General features: G+C 47.8%; 1 protein-coding gene across 1 annotated transcript in view; it reads right to left on the reverse strand.

Annotated features, from left to right (window-relative positions):
- HKDC1 (hexokinase domain containing 1) overlaps positions 1–20,997 on the reverse strand; it is a 42,457-nt gene that overhangs the window by 16,776 nt on the left and 4,684 nt on the right. Inside the window, exons 2-10 of the mRNA XM_059170065.1 lie at positions 20,277–20,439; positions 14,695–14,843; positions 14,485–14,604; positions 10,024–10,119; positions 8,863–8,962; positions 6,603–6,786; positions 2,802–2,957; positions 1,573–1,806; positions 474–778 (exon numbers count right to left, since the gene is read on the reverse strand). Coding sequence (XP_059026048.1) covers positions 474–778; positions 1,573–1,806; positions 2,802–2,957; positions 6,603–6,786; positions 8,863–8,962; positions 10,024–10,119; positions 14,485–14,604; positions 14,695–14,843; positions 20,277–20,439 — 1,507 coding nt within the window. The remainder of the gene's footprint in view (positions 1–473; positions 779–1,572; positions 1,807–2,801; positions 2,958–6,602; positions 6,787–8,862; positions 8,963–10,023; positions 10,120–14,484; positions 14,605–14,694; positions 14,844–20,276; positions 20,440–20,997) is intronic.

The raw sequence follows: 20,997 nt of genomic DNA on the forward strand, positions 1-20,997 counted from the left end.
AGCTCCGAGGGCAAAGCCTGGGCTTCCGTCGCCAGCAGCATGATGTACACGCCATGTTCTCAGCTACGCAGACACACGCGTGACCTCACTAGGGTATTTGTCCATTGCAAATGCCCAGGATCCACCAAGGCAAATAGAATCACTGTACTGACTTTCTACCCTACTCCCCCTCCCTCCATTACAGACATGAATACAAGGCTTTTAAAACTAAAATCCTGAGGTGCCTAGATGGCTCCATCAGTTAAGCATCTGCCTTTGGCTCAGGTCATGACCCCAGGGTCCTCGGATTGAGTCCTGAGTTGGGCTCCCTACTGAGTGCGTAGTCTGCTTCTCTCTCTCCCTCTCTCCTTCTCCCCTGCTCGTCCTCTCTCTTCCTCTCTCAAAGATATAAAATCTTTTTTAAAATTTTTTTTAAAAAATTAAAGCCTAACTGGATTTAAGGAGTTTGGGCGCGAGCTCTGATCGTGGCCCACCTGTGCCATCCGGCATCCCGCAGACATAGGTAGGCAGCATCTTGACGGTGGCCGTCAGGTGGGTGTCCTTTCTCAGCCCGTTCTCGAACTCTGTCCGCATCTTGCCCTGCACATCCTTGAGCTGCTCTTGAGTCAGCCGGAACAGAGCCAGCACATGGTCAATCTGCTTCCGTTGGGCCTGTACACGGGAGGCTACTGCGGTCACCATGGCAGCCCCCTTGGTGCTGCCGCTCTCCGACAAGAGGAAGCGGACGTCACAGTTCGGGACCAGTCTCCTCACCACCTTGTGCAGTCGCTTCGGGTATCTGAAGTCAGGGGCGACAGCAAAATGTGTAACAACCATAAAGGCCCAGGCCTGGCCAGCGGGGACAGACACAGGTGCGGAATGGGGGTCCTGAGCCGTCTTTTTGGGCTGGGCCCAACCCTTTAGTTACCGGATGATGGGGAGGCAAGGGGCTGACTGGGGGGAAGGGCTAGGGCAGCTAGGGTGGTGGTGAAAGGGACTCTTGGAGGCTCAAAGAAGTGGTTAGTTTATTCATCACTAATATTTCAATAAGTAGGGCATGTCTGCACATACTATATTAGCCGAGAATCATCTGCGTCCAAAGGGGAAGGGTCCTTTCCCCAGCTCTTTCCAGCATATACCTGCCTGACTCCCAAAACCACCTCTGTCAGCCAGAGGGGCTCTCCCACTCCCTCCTCCTGGGAAATTCTCATTTCCCTGCACTTTCCTACCGTATCCTTCCTGTGAACTTGGCAACCTCTGCCCTTCAGATCTTTCCCCATCTATAACTTGAGTGTATTTTATTTTCCAATCTCAGTAGGTATTCAATAGTAATAGATAGCTGGATGGATAGATGGACAGATGGATAAGTGTCTGGGTGAACGCCCTTCTAGTCAGATGTAGCAGAGCATTTCTTTAAGAACAATCCCCCCAAAATAACCTAGCCAGCTAGAGGCATACGGTCTCTCCTTCCTCTGGAAACTCAGTAGCAGGAGGAGGTGGTTGGCTCCAGCCCCACAGAAAAGCAGCACAGTTCGGAGAGCGTGCTGGGTCTCTGTTTGGGGGCGGAGGGAGTGGGGCGCAGGCAGTACTCACTGAGGGTGTATCTTGTAGAGTGTGCCGTCCACGCCCACCGTGGTCCGGAGCCTCGCCACCTTCTTGTTCTCCCGCAGGCGTGTCAGGATGGCGGCCAGGGCCGCGGCGCAGAGGTTGGCCGAGCGGAAGGAGACGATGGTGCAGACGTGCTGCACGGCGATGCAGTCGGCCTCCGAAGGCTCCAAGCCCAGATCTGTCAGGATCTCTCTGGTATTGGCAAGGCCTTCCTTATACCTGGCCAGGGGACGGCAATGAGAGGCCACAGTTCGCCATCCCATGGAAGTCCCCTAGAGAACCAGCTTTCCCGCCTCTCCAGATTGTGAAAACAAGCAAGCTGGCACATCGTGATATAATAATGAAAACCGTATCAACAATGATCATAGCGGCCACCGTTCACTGAGCTGTCACAATGTGCCGGGCACTCGTCTGAAGATCTGACAGGCGTAGAGTGGGGTACTTGTCCCCAGTCACAGAGCTAGGTAGTGCAAGGGTGAGGATTTGACCTGACTGTGCTATTCTGCCTTCCACAGAAACTCAGTCTCTGCCATGCTCTGCACAAATGGATTCTAGGAGTCAGAGGCCACTTTGCAGAGCTCAGAATCTAAACTGATTGCAAGCTCAGGCCAGTGCCAGGGTTTCTAAGCCTGCAGAACAGGACCCTGAGTGGACTGGAGGCAGTCGCCTTCACCAGCCATCTCCTCATTGCAGGGACCTCTGTGTGAGGCCTCAAGTCATCAAAGCCAAGGCCAGTCCCCAAAAGTACCAAGTACAGAAGCTTCTTGTTATAGCAGGAGCTCTTAGACATGCATGGGCACTAATGGGCCAAAGGATGCCCGATATTATAAGCAAAATTGAGTACAAACATGCATTTTTGTGGTAAAGGGTCCAGAATTTGAATTAGATCCTCAAAGGGATCTGGGACCCCAAAAAAGTTTTAAGTCACCACTTCAGGTGGTGAAGGCAGGAGGAAGAAGGCAGCAAAATATAAGAAAGGCAAAGGCCTCCAACCCCAGACTCCCTGGCCAATGAAACCAGCAAGAAGCCACATCCGAGTCTCAGCAGGCATTGCTAATGCACCCAAAGCTGGGCCCCGGTCTGAAGGTGTCCTGGTGAAGATCAGGATGGAGCTGGTCCCTTCCGCTGTGCCACTGCCATAAGCATACCACACCTTGGCTACCCACCCTCACCCACTGCAGATCCAAGGTGAAGGCACCCAGCCGGCAGCTTACTTCTCCATAGCAGCCACGTGCCATGTTTCAATCTTGCCCTTTGTGTGGAGAGCAGAGGACTTCTTGCCACCAAACAGGAGACCTGCCTTGGCCATCTTCAGCAAGATGATCCTGACAAGTTCGCCCAGGTACAGGCCGCTGATCATCTTCTCAAACCTACGATTTGGTGAACAGATCAGTAACAGCTGTGGTTATGGGTGTGTAGCATCCTTTGCCCATGAGCCACGGCCGTGGTCAAGGGTCATGAGAAATGGAAGCACCACTCCATGGGTCAGGGGGCCTTAGGCCCCTTCACAGCCTCGGGTGCCTTTGGGAGCTCACTTGTCTCCTCTGGACTGCACTCCCTTAACCTATAAAAGGAGAGAACTGCACTAGAGGAGATCTATGATTCCTTCCTGCTCATGAAGTGCTTGAATCCAAGAATCTTTATCACCCCTGGCCATGGGGATACCATTCTCATATGAGGCATAAGGAATCCCAACCTCAGGGATTTCAGGTGCCCCCCAGACCACCAACCATGGCATGATAAATCCAAATTTCAGATGCTTCCAATGCCTACGCCATACTTTGGGCCAAGAAAGAAAGATACTCTGTCTGGGAGATGGGCTTGAAAGGCTCTCCAATAGTGTGGATGAAATATCCCACTGGGCTGCCCACACCTTGATTCCGAATCTGCATCCGACAAGCAATGACTAACTGTTTCCCAGGCAAACAACTAAATTTAATTTTTATTCTCCCAACATAATAGGGCACAAAATCAAGGACAACCTGTTTTCTAATCAACTTTATCTATTTCATTAGAGAAAGTTGTAGAACATCGCAGAAACAGAAGACAATCAAAAGAAATCCAGGTTGGGTTTGGGGGAGTGAAATTTATTTTAGGTGAAATGCCGTAGAGTTGCTCATAGTATGTTCTTATAATAGTTTGTATTTCTTTGGTGTTAGTTGTGATCTCTCCTCTTTCATTCATGATTTTATTTATTTGGGTCCTTTCTCTTTTCTTTTTGATAAGTCGGGCCAGGGGTTTATCAATTTTATTAATTCTTTCAAAGAACTAGCTCCTACTTTCGTTGATTTGTTCTATTGTTTTTTTGGTTTCTATTTCATTGATTTCTGCTCTGATCTTTATGATTTCTCTTCTCCTGCTGGGCTTAGGGTTTCTTTCTTGTTCTTTCTCCAGCTCCTTTAGGTGTAGGGTTAGATTGTGTACCTGAGACCTTTCTTGTTTCTTGAGAAAGGCTTGTACCGCTATATATTTTCCTCTCAGGACTGCCTTTGTTGTGTCCCACAGATTTTGAACCGTTGTATTTTCATTATCATTTGTTTCCATGATTTTTTTCAATTCTTCTTTAATTTCCCGGTTGACCCATTCATTCTTTAGAAGGATGCTGTTTAGTCTCCATGTATTTTGGTTCTTTTCAAACTCCCTTTTGTGGTTGAGTTCTAGCTTTAGAGCATTGTGGTCTGAAAATATGCAGGGAATGATCCCAATCTTTTGATACCGGTTGAGTCCTGATTTAGGACCGAGGATGTGATCTATTCTGGAGAATGTTCCATGTGCACTAGAGAAGAATGTGTATTCTGTTGCTTTGGGATGAAATGTTCTGAATATATCTGTGATGTCCATCTGGTCCAGTGTGTCGTTTAAGGCCTTTATTTCCTTGCTGATCTTTTGCTTGGATGATCTGTCCATTTCAGTGAGGGGAGTGTTAAAGTCCCCTACTATTATTGTATTATTGTTGATATGTTTCTTTGATTTTGTTATTAATTGGTTTATATAGTTGGCTGCTCCCACGTTGGGGGCATAGATATTTAAAATTGTTAAATCTTCTTGTTGGACACACCCTTTGAGTATGATATAGTGTCCTTCCTCATCTCTTATTATAGTCTTTGGCTTTTTAGGTGAAATGGAGAGAGCGAGGGTGATGAGGGTGATGATGGTCTTGGGCCATAACGGCTGTGTCACCGGTGAAATGGGTGTGTACCTGGGGGGCACACCAGGGATGCAGGGATATCCAAAGCAGAAATTTGCTTTCTGGGCATGCAGTGCTACTGTCTGAATGGTTTCTAGGAGGTATTTTAACTATTTACTCATCAGAGCTTCTTGGAAAATTGGCTGGGGCTAGACAAATGTACAAGAAGCCTGGAACATCTTACAGGGCCAGAAAATAAGAAAGTCCATAAAGAGTGATGAGAACACATCGAAAGGACACAGGACCAGCTTGAAGGGGCTTCCATTGGCCAAATGTGGAAATATCCAAGCATCAAAATAAATAATGATAGGAATAAATAATACCCCATTAAATAAGAGAAAGAATCCTATGAGGATTCCTACGAAGATAAACAGATAGATGGAGGAGACAGGAAAGCCATGGTTTACAGGAGAATCACAACAAAGAAAGACAATGAATTTAGAAATTCATCAATGGATGCTCAAAATAAAGAGTGAAAGTTAATGGGAAACAGGATATTTCCATAGTCTCCAAGTATCTCTTCACCAGACAGTATTCATGACAGAAGGGATAGTAACAACTTCTGGGAGAACCTGTTATGCAGCCCCCTGGCCAAGTGATCTGGGGGAGCCAAGCAAGGAATGAACAAACGTCCAGGGCCTCCAGACATGATGCACTGAGGAGGGCCCACGTCTCTTCTGTGACCGTCCTGCCGAAAATGCACACCTGAATCTAATCACGAGGAAACCTCAGACAGTTGAGGGACATTCTGTGTAATAAATGGCTTGCACGCTTTAAGCTCACGAAAAAGAGATACTACAGAGGGTTTCCAGGCTCAAAGAGGCTCAAGAGAAAGCCACAAGCTGTCATGGGTGATCCTGAACAGAGCCTGGGCCAGGACCATTCCTTTTTTCTTGTTTTATAGAGGACATTAATGGGAGAGCTAATGAATTTTGAGTAAGGTCTGTAAATTAGATATTAGAACTGATTAAGTGTTAATTTCCTAATTTTGACTATTATACTTTGGTTCTGGGAGAGACTATACTCGTTTGCAGATAATACACTTTGAAGTATTCAGGAGTGAAGGAATATTATGTTTGCAACTTAGTTTCAAATGACTCAGAAAAGTAATTTTATTCAGACATTTTGTGTATATGTGTATGTATATACATATACACAGAAACAGAGAGAGAATATTCATACTTAAAGAATCTGGGTGGAGGGGAATCTTGAACCATTTTTATAACTTTTCTGTAAGCCTAAAATTATTTTTTAAAAAATTTTAAATACCTTTTCATTCAACAAACACTTAATGAGAACCAATAACGTGTAAGACAGCGTGCATAGAAAGGAAAGAAAACTCAGATGTGCAGCTCTGGGGGCTCAGCATATAGGCAGAGCTGACACAGACCCCCAGTCGCTCTTCTCCTGGTGAGCATGGTGTGAGAGCCGAGAAAGACTCCCCAAGACCTGAGCTGGGAAGGCACCGCAGCACCTACGAACTTCCCTGGGTCCTGCTCCCTTGGGCTGCACTGGGTTTGTTCTGTGGCTGAGCGTCCAAAGGCACCAAGATGGCAGGACGCGAAGCACCTGGTCCCCAGGGGTAGCCACCCCCCAACATGTACACACTCTAGAAATAGGGACTAAATTAGAATTGGGTTATGACCTAGAGGAGATCACTCCATCTCCTCACCTTCACTTTCACAGGTGCCCGATGAAACTAAAACCCAAGCCTGGCCTTGTGACAGGTAACTGGTCACCACTGGAAAGCCTCCCACATTCAAGGTGTACCTGAGGGACTGGGTATTTCCTGATGCCAACGCCCCGATGACAGCACAAGGGGACTCACAGCTGCTTCCCGGGGTTGAGAGAGCCGAGGTCCAGCTCCCGGTCGAACTCGGTACGGATGTCCTCCAGAGCCCCGTCGTCCCCAAAGGCCCCCCACTCCGTGCTGATGCACATCCTCCCCTCGTCGCCTTCCACCAGGTCGATGTTGTTCATGTCCTCCATGTAACACGCATTGGTACCAGTGCCTGCATGAGGGATCAGAGCAAACAGGCAAAGACCGAAAGGCTCCCAGCTGGGCAGAGACACAGAGACCTCTCAAGTGCCTGAGAGCCCTCTGAATGTACCACAAAGTGCTTTTGATCCACTTCCCGGGCTGGTTCTCACTGAGGGAAGCAGCTTTGGCAAGCCTGGGAGTTCATGAGGAATAAAGCTGATATGTCAAGTCTACACTTCTCAGATGTTAATGGTTTGCTGTCCTGAATGGAGCTGATTGTGAGGAAGTCCCATGAATATGGATGAAAGCTGACAGAGCACATTTACAAAGATGAGGATGAGTGAACCTAACCTTGGAAATTTAAAAAAAAAAAAAAAAAAAAAAAAATTCACCCACCCAGTCATTTTTTTAATCCTTTCCCTAAACTACTTAGCCTCTTCTCTATTGATACTAAAAATATTCTTTACTCAGGGCCTGCCACAAATTGCTCCCAGCAGAAGCTACATCCTTATCTTTGACAGCGATAAGCTATCACACAAGAACGCAACATTCCATTACTCAAACACAAAATCACTCCAAGGAAATGCCTCAAGCACAAGAATACTGGGGAGTGGCTACAAATGGACAGTCCACGGGAGACGGCCCTCCACCGGGGGAAATGTTCTACAGCTGGATCCAGGTGACGGTCAGGGATGGTCAGGAAACTCGATATCTACTAAAAACCATTGGGTTGTACACCTTCAATGAGAATTTTCACTGCTCAAAGCTGCTTTAAAAATTATTTTTTTAAAGTGTCTTTCCCTGTCTGATGCTCTGGTCTGAGGATTTTAAAGCCAACATGAGAAATAAGAAATGAGAGAAGCGAATGTAATGCAGTACGTGGAAAAAGCTTTTCTAAGAAAAGCAGGGACACAGTTAAGGTGTGGCAGCCGATCTGCAGTCTGCCAGACGCAGTCGCCGAGACGCAGTGGACGGGGCTTGAAGCTGTGGCTGCAGGCGCCCATCGCATGGCGAGCTGTGGGGCTCGGGAACTGGGAAGGCAGATCAAGCCCCTCAGGTGTAAAGATCCTGCCCTTTGGGAACGTCCAGCTGAGGAGTGATTCAGAAAACTCTCCCCAGGGGAGACGGTAGGATCTGTTCAAGAACAGCTGATAAACCCAATCCACCCAGCTTCCGGTCCCCCACACTGCCTTCTCACAGACACCTCTGGCAGACCCCCTCCCATTCAGGTGTTGAGGACCACCGAGCAGATACCTCCACTGTGCTGCGACACCCCACCATGTCCTATGTGCACAGGGGAATGGCCTCTTGGCTGGTCACCTTGCTTCCGTTGTTGCCCACAAGAGTCAATTCTCTGTTTGACGCAGAAGCCAAAATGTGTTTCTTAAAAATGCATAACCCGTTGATCCACCCCCACCCGAAGTCCTCCAGGGCCTTGCTGCCTGCCTCCTCTCAGGATGGAAGCCAAAGACCACACAGGGACCATGTCCCATGTCCTGTGCCGTTGGCCCGGTCCTGTTCATTCTCTCTGGCCTGAAGAGCCCAGTCCTCTCAGCCTTCAGTCACTGTGGTTCAGCCACCACCAGCTTCTAGGGTTCCTGGAGCATCCCAGACCAATCCCACCTCAGAGGCCACAGGTCTCCTCTTTGCTTAACCAGGGCCTCTCTTCCTGTCCATCTCCACTTTGTTCCTTCCTCCTTATCCCCCAAGGTCCCTGCTCAAATGTTGCCCTCAGAGAAACCTGTCTTCCCCCTCCACCACACTCATTCTCAGTCACCTCAACCTGCTTCCCTCTTGTCATCACACCAACCATGACCTGATATTACTTGTCTGGACCTTTCAGGCCTTTCACCCAGGCCCCCACTGAAAGCTGCAGGAATACAGGAATTACCTCCACTGCAAACCCGAGGCAGAGCACAGGGTCTAGCACCCAAGAAGCACTCCGCAAGTGCCTGTCAAATGAATGCATTAATTTTCCATTTTTCCACATTACATCTCATGAACAGAAAGTGCCAGTACCCTCCCACAGAATGTACTCAGGTTGCTAAAACTGAGCCCCAGACTAGCCCCTTTTCCCGACCTGGAAAATCAAGTCAAACTGAATTACCAATGATGACACCAACTTCACAGTAGGGATCATCATAGGCGCACGTCATCATGGTCCCCACGGTGTCATTGACCAAGGCCAGGATGTCCACATCTATGTCCTGATGGAACACAAGTCCCAGAGGGCGTCAGGGGGTAGGAAGGGCCCATCATCCCTTTATCTTTTCCCAGAAAGGAAGCAAGAGCTGTGAAGCTGATGGGACAATCGCTAGATCCTGCCTGGAAGAGACAGAGCCTCTGTCAGATTCAGGGGTCTAGAAGAGAGAAAGAGCAGTTGGGAACTGAAGAGTGGAACCCAAGCTCCTGCCTTATGGCTGAAGGCCTCTGTGCAATGGAAATATGAGGACAGACCACCAGGAATCCAGCCTTTTATTGGAGAGACCCCTGAGGAAAGCATGTTTCTCCTGGTAGCAAAGCCCTCCCTCGCCCACGGGGACAGCTTAACCAGCCTCCGCCAAGTCCTCTCCATGGGCAGCACCACGGATTTCTCATCTGGGCTTCCCATGTTGACGAGTCAACTTGGATTGTTACCCCAAGGTAATATGGTTCCCCAAGGTTTGGGGGGAGCATTCTAAAGTGAAGTGAAACAATAAAAGAAAAACAAGGCTACAAAAGATTATGATGGCATCTTTAGAGAGAAAAAAGACTAGAAGGGTATCCATCAAAATACTGTTCTCGCTATCAGGACAACAAATAAGTTGGATTTATTTGTCTACTTCTCAGCTCAGCAAGGACCATGTCTTGCTTTTTCAGTTTAGATTATCATAAAATTTATTCAACAAATAGAGATAACCCACAAACAGAGAGTAGAAAATAGGAAAGACGGCCGGTCTGGAAAGAAAGCGATCTTTGAAGCTCAGAGAGGAAAGGCGACTAGAGCATTACACATGCACGGGGTCTAACCAAGACCTTCTGAGGTGGCTGTGGCAGCTGGGAAGGTCCCAGGAAAGCGTGAGGCCACATTTCAATGGCCACTGGAACAAGCACCATGTACCGAGGCTTACCAGTGAGTATACCCAAATTGGTCACAACTGATCACACCTACACCACAGTGAGATCTGCCCCAGGATCAATTCCTTCTCTGATTCTCCTTCCAAGACAGACACAGTAGGAAACCCCACAGGGAGAGAAAGGGGCTAGGACAGGGAGGCGAACCCCTCACCTTGTGTTTTCTTATGGCTTTGGTCAGACAACTCACTACATCTGTGTCTTGAACTCCCCGTGCCTTAAACTTCTTGGTCCATGAAAGCAGGATACCCTGGTGGAAGATTTCAGAGCCAGTTAAAATGAAGAAGGTGCTCAGTTCTGAAACTCTGACAATGAGTGGCAGAAATCTCAAGCATGAAGCACATCTGTACGGGCTTCTCCTCTTGAAGCTGAATCACCCCCAACACTTTCAACATTCCTTCAGAGGCTTTTTCTAACCATGTAAACATCTTTATTTCATCTGAGCAGTTTGAAACAGTATACGGAATGGCAGACAGGACAATTGCTGAGGACCTAGACTCAGCAAGACATTAGTCAAGTCATTTAACCTCTCTGAGCCTCAGTTACTCATCCGCGAAACGAAGAACCTTCATCTCCCTGCCCCTATCACAGGAATGCTCTGATGGAAATACCCGGCCCGTAGTAGATACACATTACGTACACAGGATGCATATGGATTGCCAGATCCACAAAACAGAACCAACACAGTGTTAGTGAGCAGGACTCCCTTGGGAACTTAAGTTCAACTTAGAAAAATTGCTCTCTCTTTGGGTTATCAATTATTTGCATAAAAGTGGTGTTTCCTAGAGCGCCTGGCTGGCTCAGTTGGTAGAGCATGCAACTTTTAATCTCGGGGTCATGAGTTCAAGCCCCACGTTGGGTGTACAGATTATTTAAAAATAAAATACTTTTTTTTTAAATGTTTTTTTTTTTTAAACGGTGTTTCCCAAGAGTTTTGTAAAATAGTGAATAATCAGAATGTTTCAGGCTAGAAGAAAAGTTTGGAGATTAAGAGATTTGCCCGAGGCCACCCAATCAAAAAATAGCTGAACCCAAACTCACAGAATCCCCACCATGCCCTCCAAGTCCTCTCAGTTTACGGATAAAGCTGAGATTTACAGAAGGAAACTGCTCTAGATCTCACAGTGAGTGAGTCCAACTGGAATGCCCTGGTCTGATTCCAGACCAGAGACCAGGGCTTTTTCCCTGCACCACAGCACTACCTAGTGGCAGCGCTCCCTAACTTCTTCCTTCACAGGTCATGGGAACATCCCTGCTTGGTGAGATAGAGGGCAACCACCCCCTCACCCCCCTCAAAAAGGCTGCTAGGGACAATGTGGTATGTATTAGAGGCAGGGTGTATGAGGGAGTGGAGAATAAACGCTTGTAATATACAGTTAAATGGAAAATTTTAAAGGACCTTATTATATTTCTTAAAACTGTGCGTACATATGCATACTATGCAAACAGCATAACATCAGTATTTAGTATAGACATGACTAGAAGGCCAACAATGCAAGTACTGGGTCTCCTGAAGGTTGGGCTTAGAGTTTCTGATTTCTTCTTTAAGCTTTTCAACCCTATCCTCTTCTCTATCTCTCCCTCTCTCTCTCTCCTATATAGAAAAGCATTACCATTTTATCATCAGAAACACACACACAGACACAGAAATTTCTCTTCTGCTAAGACTTTTCTGTTCCCTCATTTAAAAACAACAAAACAAAACAACAACAGTGAAGTGACCTCCCGTCTTAATTCCCAGGCTCTTATTTTCTTCGATCATCTTTTAGTTTCACAAAGAAACCTCCAGAGCCCACCCTCCTCAGGAAGGCCTCCCCTTTCCACCTCCTCCTGCACTCAGATGACTTACCAGCCCCACCTTCTCCAAGAGCCCTTATTTCAGCGTCACAAGCCTACATCCACAGCACAGCCTTGATGAAACGGCTGTGCCCACACTTTGTTGTTATCACTAGTACATTTCCTGTGGCTGAAGTTTTTCCACTTAACTTTAGACTTCACTGAAAGGCAGTCTGGGGGGAAATTTTTTAAAATGCAAATGATTCAACTAGACTTTGATAAGAAAAAGCACTTTTCGCTTTCTTGATATAATCAAGCACTTTTCCCTGGCTTAATTGTTTAAACTGACTATCCTTACTGGAAAATGGCACAAAATGGGTCAAAATGCTTTTAGGCACCTTCGTGGTATTTTATTTTTTATTTTTTTTTAAAGATTTTATTTATTTATCAGAGAGAGAGAAGGGGAGAGAGCGAGGACAGGCAGACAGAATGGCAGGCAGAGGCAGAGGGAGAAGCAGGCTCCCTGCTGAGCAAGGAGCCCGATGCGGGAACCGATCCCAGGATTCTGGGATCATGACCTGAGCCGAAGGCAGCTGCTCAACCAACTGAGCCACCCAGGAGTCCCGTTCGTGGTATTTTAAACAAAGTTCTAGAGCTGTGTCTTTCTGGAAAGGTGGTGCGGGCAGGAGCTGGTAATCTTGGGCTGAGCCGCTCTTGGCTGTGTGGCCTTGGGCAAATTCTCTTAACATCTCTGAGCTGCAGTTATTTTCTCAAATATGAAATGGAAATAATCATATCTACTTTGTATGACTGCTTGGGATTTTAATGAGATAATACACATAAGGAGTTCAGCATGTTGCAATATACAATGCCACAATCAAAGGTACAGTGCTATTATTATTATTATTAATATTATTACATAAAGATGTTGGTAGGGATTTGGCTTAGAAAAATGCCAAAATCTTGGATAAACAAACCATACAGTCACCTCCCAGTTATCAAGAAAATACGCAAGTGTGGTTCTCAAACTCAAATGAACCCCAACAGAGCTTGAGAGGTCTCCTCCTTCTTCCTGGGGTCTCCATTTCTGAGCACAGAGAAGAGCCATTGAACTACTAGGTGAATCCGAACTCTATCCCGTGGTCTGATACCCACCACTCTTCCTCCACTCCCTCTATAGACTCTGGGACCTCTGCTCCTCCAGCCAGCAAAGCCAGCGACACGGCACAGCCCAACTCGGCCCGGCCTCTTCTCACATTCTCTAAATACTTCTTCATACTAATTTTGTCCCATCCTTTTTTTTTTTTTAATAAAATAATAAAAATGAGAACCTCAACCCATGCCCTATCTAGATAGATCATGGCTAGTTCCCACTCAATGGAATCAAGTAAATGATTGGCTGTACCTTTAATTGTCAGATAGTTAATAATCACCTATAAAATACAAGACACCATGCTATAGACCCTGCAGGTAGAGAAGAATATAAAACAGGCGCGCCTGGGGGCTCAGTTGGTTAAGCATCTGCCTTCAGCTCAGGTCATGATTCCAGGGTCCTGGGATCGGGCTCCCTGCTCAGCGGGGAGTCTGCTTCTCCCCCTCTCTCTGTCCCTAACCTCCTTGGGCATGCAGTCTCTCTCTCTCAAATAAATAAGATCTTAAAAAAAAAAAAAAAAAAGACTAATATAAGACCGTGCCTGCCCTCCAGAAACATCTGTTGAGGCAGGGGACAAGGTACAAAAGCACCAAGAAACCATTGACATAGGGACAGTCCTTGTGGTAGCGCTGCAGCTACCACTGATGCAACAGGCACAGTCTGGTCTAAACATCTCCTCAACCCGGCAGGGAGCTGTACCCGTTTTACAGATGGAAAATCAAGTAGCTTAAGAAGTTATGAACTTGCCCAGGGGACACAGCTTGCTCTGAGCCATGCTGCAAAGATAAGTCTGTGGGATATGATAACCCATTCTTTTTTTCCACTCCTCCCCACTGATGATGGCTCAATCCAGCAACAGCAAATACATCCTAGGGCAGGCTGGGATGTCAAGGTTCTCCATGAATGGACCACCAGCTGGGCATCATGACCGGCACGTGCAGGAAGAGACCATGGGCCCCCACCCCAGACTGGTGTGGCCTGGGGATACCTGACTCTTGACTATGACTCCCTGACCCCAGAAAGCTCATTGTTCTTTCCTGTGGCCCCTTATTTATTCTTGCAGACTGACATAAGATTGGGTTTGATTTCTCCCTGTTTATCAGTTGAATGTATGAGGCACACAGAGATGAGACCTCCTGCCGGACAGCTGCACAGTTGAGACTGTATGTCCCAACACTGTCCCTCCAATGACCCCACCTGCAGCCTTCTCCTCAGGGCTCATGGTGAGGGAAACCCCCCAAGCCTTCTGCTCTTGTTCCAGTTGGCTATGTCTGGGGTGCTAGGTGTGGTCCGCAGACCACCAGCATCCATATCCATCACCCAGGAAGCTGTTAGAAATGCAAATCTAAGGCCCCACTGATTGAGAATCTCTTGGACAGGGTCCAGCAATCTGTGTCTAACAAGCCCTCCAGGGATCCCCATGCAACCAAGTCTGAGAATGAAGGGGTAAAAACCATCCCGTTGCCATGTGCCATGCCCATGTCAAGTGCAAAATCAAGGCTACTGCATTTATGAGTCCCTGCCTCACATTTCCACCTCACTGCACACAAAAAAGAAGAAAATAAAACAAGAAGACTCCTGCTGACCTCTCCTGTTCCCAGCCTGACTCCTGAACATGCCCACATTCTCTAGCCCCAACCCCAAACCCTGCACGGCTTCTTCCTTCCTGGTCATGAACCTTATTACCTCTTCCAGTTTAGTCTGTCTGCAGGGAAAAGAGAAGGTTAGGCCAAGGGGCAATTTCTTATGCTTCAACCCCCTTGTCTTCATGAAATCTGCCAGACAGTCAGCGATGTAGTCAAACAGCTGCAGAGAAGAGAAAGCACAGGAAGTTGGGCTAAGGTGTGGTCAGCTATAAACTTGATGTCAAGGCCTCCCCCCGCCCCTTCCCCATACCTCTGAGCCATTCCCTCGGATAATTTCATTGGGTGTTGGGTAGAACTGACTCTCCATCTGGACCTTTCTTTTCCCCGCTTCAGAGACTTGCACCTTCAACACGCGAAACTTGGACCCTCCAAAATCCAGGGAAAGGAACTCCCCATTTTCTATGGGGGAAAAAAAAAGGTATCATTTAGCGAAGGCTGTTCTATGCCCAGCTCAGCTTTAGAAGTTGGGGCGTGACCCAAATCTGCCCACCCGGCCTTGTTGGAGGGCGTGAATGCGGAGAAGGCCAATGTGATCCTACTTCAGGCAGATAGTATCAGAAATGGGCCTCGAGGGTGGAGCCCAGTCCAGCATGCCCCAACCAGGCTGAGGGAGCTGATATTCCAAGTGCGGGCAAAGTGCTGGTAAGGCAGGAGGAAAAGGCAGGGAGGCGTGCAGGGAAAGGAAACCAGCCCCATACAAGCCTCAGTCTCTTGGACAGATGGGAAATACCCCAGGAGGGTAAAGAGATAGGGACCCAAGGATGGCCCTTACAGGGCCAAGGATCTTCACATTTGGGGTCAGACCCAGCCCAGTGCAAGACAGATGCTATTAAGAAAAAGGTGGATATGACCCCTATGTTAAAGTGAGGCAGCCCACTTTGGTGACTTCAACTCAGGATCCAGCCAGGATTCCTGCCAGGATGCCTGCCAGCCTTCTGCACCAGCCACAGATACAGGATAAGAACACATACTTGTGGACCCACAATCCTTTGTATAGAACTATCTGTGCCTGAAAAGTGCTGACAGGTACTAGGCATTATAAGGTACATTATATGGTACAGTATATATCGTTATATGGCGTGTATGCCCAAGGCACATGTGAGTGAAATTCTAGGACCACAGATCTGGTTCCCAGTGGCCTTGTTTTGCACCACGTGACTTCAGATACAGCTGCATGGGGATGAGGGACCAGCTGGCCATTCAGATTTACTCCGTGTGACATGTGAAATAAAACAGTGAGAATGGCTAGTCTGTGATAAAGACTGAAGTAGAAGCATCCCCCAAACCAGAGGTCAGCTGGGTGGCCAAGGTGGCCCCATGTATGTAGGCTGAAACCACAGGGGAAAATCTGAGTCCCACCGAGTCTGCTTGCAACCTGAGCGGACCACAGCTCCTGCCCTCAGAGTCCCACAAGATCCTGTACGTCCCCCTTTTGCTCTCCGTGTCCTTGTAAAACAGAACTCCTTTCCTACCGGGCTCGACTGAGTTCTCTGTTTGTGGCAGTCAGAGAGCTAGAGACAGGCCCTCCTGAGCAGTGGTCTGCAAACTTGAATGTGCATGTAGGGTCTGAGATTCTGGTGGGGGGGGGGGGGGGGGGTGGGGGTGTGTGTGTGTGTGTGTGTGTGTGTGTGTGTGTGTGTGTGTGTGTGTGTGTTTTAAAGTTTATTTATTTATTTAAGTCATCTCTACACCAAACACAGGGCTTGAACTCATGACCTTGAGCTCAAGAGTCATACACCAGTGGGGCGCCCTCGAGATTTGGTATTTCCAAACAGGTTCCCAGGTACAGCTGCTGCAGGTGTGTGGACCACAGTCAGAGCAGCACAGGCCTTGATCATTTCCAGACCCAGCCAGCTGGATCTTTTGTTTTTGTGGAGATTATCTGGGAAGCAAGATTCTTATCTCCCTAGATCTGCCCCCCAAAGAAGCCTGATGGAGCAATTTATTATTCAGGGAGGGAATCTAGGGACCTAATACTGTGCAACTTCTGTTTTCATCACACACCAAGCAAGAGATGTTTTCCCAGATGTTATCTTGTTGAACAGGAAATAGGGCAGATCACACAGTCCATGTACAAACATTCACTGAGCATGACTCTGTGCTAAATAACATGCCAGGGGCTAGGGCAGCCCAGGGAACGCTCTCTAAACCCCAGAAGAGGTGGGACAGAACTGAGTGCAGAAGAACGAGAGGGAGGGAGGCAGCCAGCCAGCGCAGGTCCCTGGGAGAGGAACCGAGCCAAGGAATGAGCTCACGTAGGGAGGGTGGAGGCTGCTTTTGAGGAAGGAGGGAAGACAGAAATGCAGTCTCAGGATGAACTAGGAAGGATCTGGGGAAACTAGCCCACCCCGAAGAGCTTGAGCTTTCTTCAGAAGGTGAAGGGAGCTGCAGAAAGATTTTAAGCAGGGGTGTGCCCAGCTCTGAGTGAGATTTGGGGAAAATGCCTCAGGGCACTGACCAGGATAGACTGGGGGATTTTCATAGAAGAGGAGGTTCCTGGGCTGCAAATTCAGGTTAGAGGTCATCTCGGAACCTTCGTGCAGCATAGCACAGATTCGCTTCCTCTGGCCTCTGGCACCCTTATCAGCAGGCAAGCACCTTGCTTCAACAGTGACTCAACAGGGGATTTCCTGGAAACCACTTGGTCTGATCCCTTCTGCGACTTTGACCCCAGAGAAAGGACTCGTTGGACCCTGAGGGAGGGAGGACGCGCCTGAAGAAGAGGCAACAGCTACCGAAGGGCCGTCAGGATCTCTACAGCAATTATTACAATTATTATGACCTCCCGTCATGAGGCTGGGACACACGACATGGTGACGACAGCTAAGAAGAAGGTGTTGCACATTTGAAAATTGCAAAGAGGGTAGATCTTCAAAGTTCTTATTGGAAGAAAAAAGAAATTTGTAACTATGTATGTTGCTGAATGTTATTGTGGCCATCATTTTGTGGTATGTACAAACATCATGTTGTACAGCTGAAACTAATATAATGTTAAGGTAATTATATCTCCATTAAAAAAATTTTTTTTAATAATAAGAAGATAATGATCCACCTCTGTAGATAATGCTCCTGGGACCTTTCAGTGGCTCCAGGATTTCCTTCTCCTTGTCCTGTTCCCATTCCCTAGTGCAGCAGTGACTGACAGTGTTGACTGCTGGAGATCCAGACTCTCCACGGGAGAGATCTGAGAAACTATATGTTTAGGAATTGCACCAGGGGGCGAGCAGGGGACCCCTGTCTTGGGGCAGACCCCTGGGTCCATCAGCCAACCACATCAGGGCTCCCTGGGCTCCCCTTCAAGCCCCCCACCACGACCTTAGTAGCAGCAGCTGGAATCAGGTCTCCAGAGTCAGAGTCCCTGCTCCCTGCAGAGCCAGAGTCTCCTTTCCCTTGTGGCTGCTAGAGGGTGAGGCACAAATGCTAACACTTCTCAGGCATTTTGTAAGAACAGTGGACTGCAGCTCCCTGACGGAAAGGCTGGAGGGAACTAAGGTTCTACCAGTTTCCCCCCTCAGGTAGGTTTGGATGACAGGAGGGAAAGAGAGTAGGCGAACTCACGATCTCTCTGGAAACTGCATACATTTTTGAAATAGAGGTCCCAATGGATTCATAGCACTTTATTTGTTGGCTTTTGTTTGTTAGTGACCATGTAATTACACCACCAGCTCGCAGGAGCTACAGAAGGCTTGGGGCAATGGTTTGGATATTTTAAAGTACTCCTTCCACATGACTTCGTCTGATCCTAACAACCCTGATGCGGACAGGACTGCAGTGGTCCAGGGACTTACTGAGGCCACCTGCTGTGGAAGCTCTGGGCCCTAAGACCTCACGTAACAGGCTCACTGGTGAGATTTATGATGTGACAAGAGGCTCTAAGGAGAGGCACCACCTCCTGGCCTGAGGAGGGGCCTTCTAAAACTTGGTTCATTTCACTTACTTCCTGGAGCAGCCAGGGCCAGAAGACTCATCCATCCCAGCATTCTCCAGGGCCTCACAGTCACTTTCCCTTGCTTCTGGGGACATGGCTCAGCAGGAGAATCCAAAGCACAGGAAGCCTGGAGGACTTCACCCTAGTTCCCCCTCCCCCACGACACACCCATGACTCAGGCACTTACTTTGAAAGGCCCTGGATGACCTGTCAAGGACCACAGTCCCATTGGCACTCTCCTAGAGGAGTGTCTGGAACTCATCAGATTTCAAAGCAGGATGGTCTCTCTCCAAAGCTTATGTCCCTCCAGAGGGGTACCTAGCCAACCCAGTCACCTACCCACCAGTGAGGAAAGAAGCTTCCTCCATCATAGTTCCCAGGGACCTCTTGGATGGTAGATGCTACTGTGACCCTCCGTCATTGGCCCAAAGGGGTCCAGGATCTGGCTATTCCAATCAAAGTCCCTGGGAGCTCCCCAGACTTCAGCCCCTGCTCTTTCAAGGGTCCCAAAGCCCCTGCTGGAGCTTGGTCAGAACACTGAGACCCTGACATTGGTCCTCCGTGCTCTCATCTGACTTGGGCGTAACAGTTACACCTCAGGGCTCTTTAGGGATTATGTGAGACAGTGAATTCCTAACACCCCTGACCACAGAAGGCTCCTGGTAGATACTACTTCCTGTCCCTCCTATGGCTATGCCCAGAGGCTGAGAATGGAGGAGTTGGATGGAACCTCATGGATTCCCACTAAAGGTCTCTAGGCTGTGGTCAGCAAAGTAATAGTTCCCCAAATATGTCCACATCCTAATTCCCAGATCCATGAATATGTTAGTTACCACAGCAAGGGAAAATAAGGTTACAGATGGAATTAAAATTGCTCATCAGTTGACCTTGAGGTTGGGAGATTATCCTGGATTATTTGGGTATGCCTAACTTAATCACAAGGTCCTTAAACGTGAAAGAGGGAAGCAGAAGGGTCAGACTCAGAGGGAGACTTAAGCTAACTCGCTGGTTTGGAAATAAAAAGGGGCATGAGTTCAGGAACACAGGCGGCCTCTGGAAGCTGGAAAACACAAGGAAAGAGATTCTACCCTAGAACTTCTGGAAGGAATGCAGCCCTGACACCACTGTGATTACAGCCCTGTGAGACCCACTTCAAACGTCTAAACTTCAGGGCTGAAAGAGAATAAATTTCACGGTTTTAAGAAGCTAAATTTGTGATAACTCGTTACAGCAACAATAGAAAACAAATACAGAGGTCAACTCTCTCATTTTATAGATAAAGAAACTACACCTAAACATTTTGCCAAAGGACACTAAGAAATATCAGAGCTGGGACTAGAGGCCAGGTTTCTTGAATTATTTCCTCTTCCACCACATCATGTTGTCTCCCTTACTTACTACCTTGGACCTAGAATCTAGATACTTAGGCATGAAATACCATTTATTTTCCATTTGGCAAATATTTCAGGGCCTAGTAGGCATCAGGCACCATGCATGGTGCTCACCATTGTGAAGAGGACACAGGTCCTGTTCTAATGGAGCATCGACCCAGTAGGGAAACTCACACACGGCAGGAGTCAGGACAAGCACCTAACACAGCATGGGGACATTTCCTACATGGAGGCGGTGACCTCTACCCTGAGACCGAAAAGCTAAGTTGGTGTTCATGAGGGGAAGAATGTTGGGATACTCCAGCAAGTAAATAGACAAAATATGTGGGGCCAACACATGCAGAAAAGAAAGCAGGATACATTTGAACTTTGGTTCAAAATTTTGGTATTGAATGGACAGAAGCAGAGAGAGTTGTGGAGGAGTATGCACAGAAGGCAGGAGAGATAAGCCCGGTACAGGGTCCCTGGCAGACCCTAGCCCCAGGGTCCCTGGCAGACCCTAGCCCCACTCACCTGAGCCATCTGGAATGGCCCTGACAAAGGTAGGCAGCATCTTCACAGAGGCTGTGGGGTTGGTGTCCTTCCCCAGGCCCTTCTGCATTTCAGCTTGGAAGCGAGCCATGATGTCCAAAAGGGTCTCATCGGAGAGCCGCATGTGGTACAGGAATCTGTCCACCTACAACAGAAGTCAGGGTGACCAGGGATGCCTGCTGGGCAATGGGCAGGGGGAGGCTTGTCCTTCAGTCAAGGCTGTCAATTCCCACTCCCATCATGAAGCTATTTTTCTGACTTTGGGGACAGCTTCATGATGTGGAATCCCAAAGTTTCCTTACCTGACCCCTCACCAAGCTGGAGACAAGGTGGGGAGCTGAAAGAACAGAATGGAATGGAAGGTTGGGAGGTAGGATTTTATTCCTCTGGAAAGCAAACTCTCTGGTAGAAAGGATTCTCCCATTTTACTGATGGGACAATAGAGGGGCAAAAGCGACAGAGGATTCAGGGTTTCTGATTCCCAGTTCAGGGCCTGCACCATTGTCCCATTGCCTCTCCACTGCAAAAGACTAGCTAGAGCTTGAACCTTAAGCTCGTAAACATAGAACCTTTCTAGAACCTTTCCTTTACGACGATGACCATATATACCCAAACTTGTTTCCCTTTGTTTATGGGCTGCTAGGAAGCTCAGAGCTCAATTCAGTTTCCAACTGTAATCTGTAAATTCTTGTTCTTTAATTTT

This window comes from Mustela lutreola, chromosome 4 (genome assembly GCF_030435805.1).
Source record: "Mustela lutreola isolate mMusLut2 chromosome 4, mMusLut2.pri, whole genome shotgun sequence".
Classification (NCBI taxonomy): Eukaryota; Metazoa; Chordata; class Mammalia; order Carnivora; family Mustelidae; genus Mustela; species Mustela lutreola.